This window comes from Sinocyclocheilus anshuiensis, unplaced genomic scaffold (genome assembly GCF_001515605.1).
Source record: "Sinocyclocheilus anshuiensis isolate Anshui unplaced genomic scaffold, SAMN03320099.WGS_v1.1 scaffold363, whole genome shotgun sequence".
NCBI classification, from domain to species: domain Eukaryota; kingdom Metazoa; phylum Chordata; class Actinopteri; order Cypriniformes; family Cyprinidae; genus Sinocyclocheilus; species Sinocyclocheilus anshuiensis.
In genome coordinates, this window is record NW_015552568.1 from 849938 (window position 1) to 860342 (window position 10405).

General features: G+C 38.2%; 1 protein-coding gene across 2 annotated transcripts in view; it reads right to left on the reverse strand.

Annotated features, from left to right (window-relative positions):
* The window catches only part of atp2a2a (ATPase sarcoplasmic/endoplasmic reticulum Ca2+ transporting 2a), a 43654-nt gene that overhangs the window by 9589 nt on the left and 23660 nt on the right, over nt 1–10405 (reverse strand). For both annotated transcript variants that reach the window (XM_016455696.1, XM_016455697.1), the window contains exons 10-18: nt 9008–9096; nt 8777–8879; nt 8032–8163; nt 7829–7948; nt 7536–7754; nt 3362–3697; nt 2467–2687; nt 2190–2392; nt 1941–2026 (exon numbers count right to left, since the gene is read on the reverse strand). In XM_016455696.1, coding sequence (XP_016311182.1) covers nt 1941–2026; nt 2190–2392; nt 2467–2687; nt 3362–3697; nt 7536–7754; nt 7829–7948; nt 8032–8163; nt 8777–8879; nt 9008–9096 — 1509 coding nt within the window. The remainder of the gene's footprint in view (nt 1–1940; nt 2027–2189; nt 2393–2466; nt 2688–3361; nt 3698–7535; nt 7755–7828; nt 7949–8031; nt 8164–8776; nt 8880–9007; nt 9097–10405) is intronic.

Genomic DNA, 10405 nt, shown 5'->3' on the forward strand with positions numbered 1-10405 from the left:
GAAAGGGACATTTTTCAGTTTTTAACATAAACGTTTCCATTTAATGCATTGTACTGGATTTAGCCAGAGGCTAAATTTTCATCCGCTAAACCAGATTGATTAACCAGATTGATTTAATTTATTGAATAAAATAAAAAAAAAAGTAAATAAATAAAAATAACAATAAATAAATATATATGAATTGCCTATATACAGTTTGTGTAGCACCATTTTGGAGAATATCCACTGAACGCAAGCAGCATACGCTATTCTGTGTCAGCCACGCAGCACGGATGCGCTGTTTTCATTCAAAACAAAGCGTAAACACACGTAGAAAATGTATCCTTGTGTCGCGGCTAACACAGAATAGCGTACGCAGTTTGCGTTCAGCGGATAGTCTCCAAAATGGCGCTACGGTGATGCGGAGAGACACAGAGGAGACGAATTGTTAAATAAAGTCGTTATTTTTGTTTTCTTCACGTACAAAAAGTATTCTCGTCACTTCATAACGTTATGGTTGAACCACTGATGGCAGATGGACTATTCTGACGATGTCTTTCATACTTTTCTGGACCTTGACAGTGTAATTTACTTGGCAGTCAATGGGACAGTCACAAGCCTCCCGGTTTTCATCCAAAATATCTTAAATTGTGTTCCGAAGACGAATGAAGCTTTTACGGGTTTGGAACGACATGGGGGTAAGTGACTGACAATTTTCATTTTGGGGTGGGGTATCCCTTTAAAGTTTATTTTAAGCTTATAAGTTATTGATTCTCTCTTTTTTCTTTTTTTTTCTTTGATTAACAACAGACATCACAGCAGCTGGTTATTAGGTTGTTTTGGCTGCTATTTCTTTAAGAGCTGCCGCTGCTGAACGTGACGCGGATCTGACACGCATTGTATTTTCTCTCAACTCTCTTTACCTTTTCTGACACACTTCAGGTCTTAATGTCTCTACTAATGAACTGCAGAGTTGAATCGGGTGTGTTAGATGAGGGAGACAGTGCTAGGATGCTCCAGAACAATTTTGAAAACCATTTCAGAGACATGTTCTTAATGTAACTCATATATAATATATTAAATGCATGCACAGTTTTAAGGCAGCTTTAATGGCCTTTTTGGTAACTTCATGACTTAACTGACCATGACACTGCATGCATGTAGTTTAATTCGCGCTTTGATATGAAAAGATACAGGGTATTGCGCACACCGGCGCCTTTGTGCATGCAATTGAAGAGAACATGCTGCGAGCACAGTACCGTTTCCGCACTCGTTTGACTCGCACCTCTTTTGACGTTCTGCGACTGAATAAATGCACTTCTTGACAAGAAAAAAAAAAGACAGATGCAGCAGTTGTGAGTGGGTTGGCAAACCCTAGCTCCGCCCCGTGTTAATTGCGTAAAAATTTTTTTAACGTGTTAAACTAGTCTATTTAGTCTAGTCTATTTATTGTCTATTATTTATGATCTATTTATTAAACTGAAAAAATTAATCGCCTGCGTTAACGTGCTAATTTTGACAGCACTAAAAATTAGACATACCTACAAAATTACAAAAATTTAATAAATCTAAAAATAATTAAATAAATATGCACACACGTAAAAGAAAGTCTTAACTGTCTCTTGGGATATATAAATATCCCAAGAGACAGTTAAGACTTTTACATTGTTACAATAAAAGAAAAAATATATTTCATATAAATTGTTCTTTTAGAACTTTTTTTTTTCTATTCCAGAAAAGCAGAAGCTGCAATCTGTCAAAGATAGGTCAGTTGTTTAATTGTCAAACAATTAATTTAAATATCAAACCATTTTTTTTTTTTTTTTATAATGACAAAAATGTAACGCAAGTCTAATTTTGATGTGAAAATCTGAGCATTTACAGTATATGCTATTGTATCAGACTTAGGGCTATAGATTTAGTCACACAAATGACATTTATTTAAAAACCGAGATATATACCAGCTGGTAAAATGTGATCATTGGACCATCATCAGCAGAAATGAACCACCAGGCTGCAGCTCCTACAGTCGCAGCACCCACATAACCTGAGAAACACAACACACATGAGATAACACAACACTTAACAGACCAGCAAGACTGGATACGTTATTAGGTGACAAGCTAGAAAAATGTACATAAGCAAACTTTTAATTATAATTTTTTTTAAATCACAGCCACTAGGCTATACTAATCATGTTTGTGACTCACAGCCGATGGCCAAGTATCTGAAAAAGAGCCATCCAGAGATGAGCGGCTCCTTGGCGTTGCGGGGGGGCTTGTTCATGATGTCCAGGTCAGGAGGGTTGAAGCCCAGAGCGGTGGCGGGAAGACCATCAGTCACCAGGTTCACCCACAGCAGCTGGACGGGGATCAGGGCCTCAGGGAAACCCAACGCAGCAGTGAGGAAGATACTGCAGAGGAGTCCAGTATATCAGTAACAGACAAAACCAAATGAAACAGAACTGAAAACCACAACCGGACTGACCAGACGACCTCGCCCACGTTGGAGGAGATGAGGTAGCGGATGAACTGCTTCATGTTGTTGTAGATAGCTCTGCCTTCCTCAACGGCAGCCACAATGGTGGAAAAGTTGTCATCAGCGAGAACCATCTCCGAGGCTGTCTTGGCCACGGCAGTGCCAGAGCCCATGGCGATGCCAATCTCTGCCTTCTTCAGGGCAGGGGCATCGTTCACGCCATCTCCTGTCTGCAGAGACACAACCGCTCAGCCAAACAGGACAATCAAACGCAGTTGTGTTGCATCCATTAAAGGGATAGTTTGTCCAAAAATGAAAATTCTGTCATTAATTACTCACCCTCATATAGTTCCAAACCCGCAAGACCTTGGTTCATCTTCAGAACACAAATTAAGGTATTTTTGATCAAATCCAAGAGTTTTCTGACCCTGCATAGACAGCAACAGTATTGCCACGTTCAAGGCCCAGAAAGGTAGTAAGGACATCAGTAAAAAGGTACATGTAACATCAGTGGTTCAACCGTAATTTAATGAAGCTACAAGAATTTTTGTGGACAAAGAAAAAAAAAATAATGACTTTATTCAACAATTTCTTCTCTTCCATGTCAGTCTTCGACACATATTGTTGAATAAAGTCATTATTTTTGTTTTCTTCCTCATAGCTTCATAAAAATTAAGGTTGAACCACTGATGTCACATGGACTATTTTAACGATGTCCTTACTACCTTTCTGGGCCTTGAACATGGTAGTTTTGTTGCTGTCTATTCGATTTCATCAGAAATATCTTAATTTGTCTTCCGAAGATGAACGAAGTTCTTACGGGTTTGGAAAGACATGTGGGTGACTTTATTGACTATTTTTATTTTGTGGGCAACTATCCCTTTAACACCATATGGCTGCCTACCATGGCAGTGATCTCGTCAAAGCCCTGCAGGAACTCCACAATCTTGGACTTGTGTGAAGGCTCGACACGTGCAAAGCAGCGGGCAGTCATGACGGCTTCTCGCTGGGCGTGAGGTGAAAGGTCGTCAAATTCACGGCCGGTGAAGGCCATGCGGTTGACGTCATCTTCCTCTGAGAAGATGCCGATGCGTCTGCAGATGGCCACAGCCGTGCCTTTGTTGTCGCCGGTGATCATGATGACCCGGATGCCGGCGTGGCGGCAGAGCTTGATGGAAGCGGCTACTTCCATACGAGGAGGATCCAGCATGCCCACGCAGCCCACAAAGGTCAGATCCGACTGGCAGGTAGGGAGGAGAGGGAAGTTAAGGGAAAAAAGAAAAAAGAAAAGAAAAACTTTAGTAGGTTTCTTTCCACAGTGGATAACCGTTAGCTAGACGCTAACTGATGGAGACAGCTAGATAGACACAAAGATGCTTTATTAGATACCGTGGATAAATACATTTTTAGATAGCTAGATAGTTAAATACTTCACTAGATAGCTAACTAGCTAGATAAATTGCGTACTAGATAGAAAGCTAGTCAGACACACAAAAATTATATTAGATGCTGGATGTAATTACCTAATTAAATACTTTATTAGATAGCTAACTAGCAGGATCAACATGATTTTATTAGACAGCTAACTAGCAAGACAGTAAAAGGTTTATTAGACAATATTTTATTAGACTAGGGTTAGCTAGCAAGACAAAAATATAATTAGGTACCTTTATGCATTATTGATGAAAATGAATCATGGGTTTATTGTAGTAAATGTGTAGTATCCATTTTTTTTTTGCCGTACTGATTACCATTTGTATAACCAAAGTTTTACTACAAATACCATGGTTAAAATATGGTTAGTGCATGAAAACCATGGTTAATATGTGGTTACCATCAATCTGAAAAACTTGATCGTTTAACTATAGCAATCATGTTTTTTTGGTTTTATTTGTAGTAAACCCATGGTTCTTTTTCGTAAGGGTTAATTGTTTAATGAACAGTTAGCTAACTAAATGGATTAAAACTATCAATCTAATTTATTAGATGGCAAGCTACCAAAAAAACAAAAAACAAATATACTTTATTAGAGAGCTAGATGTTACATGGGTAAATAGTTAGATACTTTAGATAGCTAACTAGATAGCTAAATAGTTAGATCATTTAGACAGCTAGTAACTAGCTAAAGGTAAAAATACTTTATTAGATAGTTAACTAGCTATATGAATAAATCGGTTATAAGACATCAAAAAGCTAGTGGGACAAAGATTTTAGTTAGCTAGATGTGTTATTAGATAGCTTACCCAGCAAACACAGAACGTTCCCCTAATGTTAGTTTTTGGATCCCGTTTGGTTATTTTTTTGGGAACCAAATACTAACGTTATGGGAACGTTCTTTTTAGGTTATATTTTTTGTAACCATAAAATAACGTTCCCAGAACGTTGCAGGGTGGTTATTTTTAAATAACCTAAAAATAACTTATACAGAACGTTCCCTTATGGTTATTCTCAGGTTATTTTTATAACCCTGTAAAACTATCTTTCCAATGAAAACGTCTCAGATGTTAATGTGTAATGACCTATACAGAGCCCTGAAATTCGTTTAATGCAGCATTTATTAAAATACAGAAATTAGATCAATCAAAACGCGATTTAAATTATAATATTATGCCAGGGTTACGCGTAGAGTGATAACAGAAATCATAAATTTGTGGGTTTGTTTCATCTTCATTTACTGCGCGCCTCTGATCTGCACGCACTTCTCCAGCACACGCTTTCACCTGTCTTTCACATAGGGATGGGCGATACCTCTTATTTTATTTTCGATCCGATACCGATATTTTTAAGCCCAGTATCGTTGATATCGATACCGATACCAATACTTCTAAACTAAACTGATCTTTTAAATTATTAAAAGAATATATAATCAGCAATTATACTCACTTAAAGGGGTCATATGATGCTTTTTTAAAGATCATTATTTTGTGTATTTGGTGTAACAAAATATGTTGACATGCTTTAATGTTCAAAAAACACATTATTTTTCAAATACTGTACATTATTGTAGGTCCTAGAAATAAAATATACTATAATTGTATATTTTAGCCCTTTAATGGGGCAGTAACCTCAAAGGTGCAACTATACCCCTAAAAGTGAGCATATTAGTACCATACAAGTATGCATGCTTTAAGGGTAGATAAGTTACAAAGGTGCACCTTTGAGGGTACCTCATGAAAAATAAACATGGTGTTACAAGACATAAGAGTGTGCTGGATGATTACTGACATACAGCGGGTTGATCATATCGGAGTAAAGAGGTTAGGGGAACATTAGAATAACGTTCTGGGAGCCAAAAACTAACGTTAGGGGAACGTTGGAATAACGTTCTGGGAACATTAGAATAACGTTCTGGGAACCAAAAACTAACGTTCTGGGAACGTTAAGAAAACTTTCCTGGCTAACCAAAAACAAACCATAAAAACTAACATTCTGGGAACCAAAAACGAACGTCCTGGGAACCAAATATTGTTAGCTGCGTACAAGCTAGCTAGTAATTAGACTGCCAACTAGCTAGATGAATAAACACTTCATTAGACAGTTAACTAGTTTGATAGTCTATTAGATAGGAAGCTAGTAGGGGTGGAACGGTACACAGATGTCATGGTTCGGTACAAACCTCGGTTCGGGGGTCACGGTTTGATACGATTTCGGTACAACAGGGAAAAAAAAAAAAAATTGCGGTACAGGTGAGACCTGAACAGCACACGTTGATATCCGTGTTTAAGCTAAACTCGTTTAAACTTTGCCAGTTTAAAGGTAGGGTATGTAATTTTTCAAAAACGCTTTAGAAAACTGATTCGGGCCGAATAGCAAAACAAACTTGCAGCCAATCAGCAATAAGGGGCGTGTCTACTCGTTATGTGGAGGAGAGAGCTTTCAGTGCATGGGATGGACATTAGCCGAGCCGAGCAACAGAAAGATAGAGATGGTGGATAAAAAACAAAAGAGGAAAACATCTGCGGAACGATAAGGACACACACACACACACACAAAACACATCAGTTTCAGCACTGCTAATTTGACAGCACAGTTGGTACTTTATCAAAATAAAATACAGTGAAACAAACATCAGCGCGCCCGCCTCTGTGTCACTGTTGGAACTGAAGTACAAAGCCTATAATTTACATAATAAATATTAGTTTAGCATTCAGATACGTTACATCGCAAATATGGAAATATTATGGAATATTTGGATTTGTCCCGAATGAGAGAGGTAGGATACACGAGCACAAAGCTCCATTTCGCAAACAGTTGAGTGCACAAGCCTTTAAAGTATACTCCTTTGCCAGTCTGTGAGAGACGCATTCAGAGTCAGCACATGGTCACTGTCTAGTGGGCTTTATTTTCAAGTGCGCAACTCACGGCATTCGCTGTTCTTCTGCTGGCGGCCGGTTATCAAACAGCATTGCATTGCTGCCCCCTTCTGGATTGGGGGTGAATTGCCTGCATTCGTTGTAAGGCCTCATGCACCGAACCGAGATGTCCGTACCGTGACTGTTCGGTACGAATACATGCATCGTTCCACCCCTAGAAGCTAGTGAGATGAAACTATTTGTATATATTTTTGTAGATAGCTAGATACATTTCTAGATAGCTAGATGTTAAACAGTTAAGTAGCTAGATGGATGAACAGTTCAATGGATAGTAATTCTACCAAGATGCAAATAAACCTTTTAGATTGTTAACTATTAGATAGCTATCTAGGTAGAAACTTTATTATATAGCTAATTAGCTAGATTAAAAATTGATGTATTTGGTAAGTAGCTAGCTAGATAACTACCAACGTGCAAATACACCTTTATTAGAGAGCTAGATGTTAGCTATCTAAAAAGTATCTAACTTTTTTTTTAAAGAATCTTCTATCTAAGGGTAAAATGGAAAAATTATTTATTAGATAGCTAACTAGCTATATGAATAAATGATTTACGAAACAGCAAACAAGTTAATGGGACACAAAGACACTTTATTAGTTACTAGATAGCTATCTAACTATTTGGATAAATACTTTATTCTATAGCTATGAGCATGACAGCAGACTGGCATAGCACAGTATCGTTTAAGTTCAGTAATTCAGTCACCTCATAGTCTGCAAAGCGGGCTGTTTCTGACAGGATCATCTCATCTTTCTTCAGCGGGCTATCACGGGTGGCCAGTGCCAGGCAGCGCAGGGTATCGCGGCCAGTGCCGTACTCTCTGATCACAGACATGATCTTATCCTTGATGCCTTGAGTCAGGGGAACCCTGGATCCACCCACTCGCACATATGTGCACCTCTCAATCACTCCCTCTGGAGCTCCCTGTAGAAGACAGCCCAAATTATCAATCTGAAAAACTTGCCAATACAACAACAAAAAAAGTATCCGGTTAGCACCTTGACAAACATTTTAGCAGAAGAGGATTTGGCCTTGTTGGGGGAACAGTACACAGACATGGACTTCCTGTCTCTGGAGAACTCCAGGGTGAACTCCTTCTTCATCAGCTGCTTGATCACCTACACATACAGACATATGGAGTTATTAAATCATGTTTAAACAAGTGCTTGCATAATTCTTTATTAATTGTATAAATATTTACTGAGTTGCAGGCGTTGGCTCTCTCGATCTTAGACAGGCTCCTGATGTCAGTGTCAAAGACGTTCATCTTTTCCACCAGGCAGGTCAGAGCCGTCTCCGTGGCCTCTCCAACCTTCTCAAAAACACCTTTAGACTGAAAGAGAGTTGGCATTTATCATTTAGGTGCATCCTCCATGCGTGGAACTGAACTTCTGCTAAAGCTTTTCATCGTGACAGTTCTACTGCCAGCAAACATGGTTAGAGATGCAATCAAATTAAGATCATTATCCCAAGAATGATTAAGTAATATCTTCATATTAAACTACATTAAAACATGACACTGGCCAGAGACATTCACGATGACGACATCTCACACTAGTGTCCAAAATTAAACATTTTTATTATTTTTTAAGAAATTAAATACTTTTTATGTAGCATAGATGCATTAAATTGAGCGAAAGTATGAATAGTCACAACAAAATTATATTTCAAATTAATGCAGTTCTTCTGAATCCTGAAAAATGTTTTCCATAAAAATAAAGCAACAGTTATTAATATTGATAATAATTAGAAATGTTTCTTGAGCAGCAAATCAGCATATTAGAATGACTTCTGAAGGATCATGTGACACGGATGGATGGATGGATGGGTGGATGGACGGACGGACGGGAGTTTCATAAATATTCATTTTGAATTTTCTAAATATAAAGTAATGGACATTATTGCTTATATCATCCAAGCTAAGAAAGGACAATTAGTAAACATACCTCATTATAATCCAGGGAGGAATCATTACACAAGGCACAGATGGTCGCCAGCTCCACCAACCCGTCATACTGGGAGCTTTTCACTACTCTATTATCAAGGAATCTGAGCAACCAAACAGAATGATCAATAAACCACCTACTAAAACAGAAGCTGACAAAAATGTGAAATCATAGGCATCAGTTTGACTGCAGTACTACAAGTAAATATGAGAGCAGAGACAGAAAACTCACACATCTCCTTCAGGAGCGTATGTGGAGCCAGATATGGTGAATTCAGTCAGTGAGCAGTTATCTCCCTCAGCCTTGTCTATGATGAACATCTGAAAGACAGACACAATGTTAAAGAAACAGTTTGGCATTTATTTGCTGCCATGCAGTCTTCCTTTAAGATACCAGTAACTAGATGCGTCAGCGTGCTGTCCGTCTTGAAGGAATTTGTTGGAAAGTTAACTGACAGAAGATGGCAGCATAAGCAAGTATTAGCCTAAGAAGATTATATGTACGCAATGACTCGGGGTGCTGTAATTCTGTCCTGTGTGTTATGTTTAAGTAAATACAGAAACTGGCAGAACAGCAAGTGGGAGGCCAGAGAGGGGGGCTGAAAGCACACAGAGAGATGAAACACTGCTTATTCTGCCTTTGTGTCGCAGACTTTAAGTTCAAACTCAAAGTAATCTAACATCCAATGGAGAGAAAAAAAAAAGTCGTAATTCGGACACTACAGCCATCCATCACTGAGCTCATTCCTGCAGAGCGAGCAGCCCAGTCCGATGACAGAGATCTTTATCGGTGCAGTTCAGGAAGCTGCACCAAAACACTTCATTTCCGGAGAATGACAGAGGATTTTTAACGGACCAAAAAAACCTCAGAATAAACATATCTCCTGACTGAGTACTGTGGGAAATATGCAGGAGAAATATTATTATATTTATTGTAATAAAATACAGAGCTGGGTAGTAGCTGATTACATGTAATCTGGTTTACGTAATCAGATTCCAAAAATTAAGTACTTGTAATTAGAGTAAATTGCATTTTAAAATAATTGTAATCAGACTACAGTTACACTTAAGATGACATATTTACACAATAGCAATAACTTATTCATAATTTATTGATTCTCCCTAATTTCTCTTTTTCATCTTTTAAATTTTCCCTTTCTAAAATTGACTACCGCTTATATACACTCAGAAAGTCTTCCAGTTTTGTGGACGTTCACACAGAGAGCAGTCACTAGTCAGGTGGCTACAAAGCATTTGACCATTTCGAACACATTTAAAATGCACAAATTCACCAACTTTTTTTTCCATCGGATCCTCTTTCACCCAATATATTATATTTTGAAGTTCCCCTGAGATTTTAAAATAAATATTTTAAAGGAACACTCCACTAGTTTTGAAAATAGGCTCATTTTCCAACTCCCCTAGAGTTAAACAGTTGAGTTTTACCGTTTTCGAATCCATTCAGCCGATCTCCGGGTCTGGTGGTAGCACTTTTAGCTGTAGCTTAGCATAGATCATTGAATCTGATTAGACTGTTAGCATCTCGCTCAAAAATGACCGAAGAGTTTCTGTATTTTTCCTATTTAAAACTTTACTCTTCTGTAGTTACATCGTGTACTAAGACCGACGG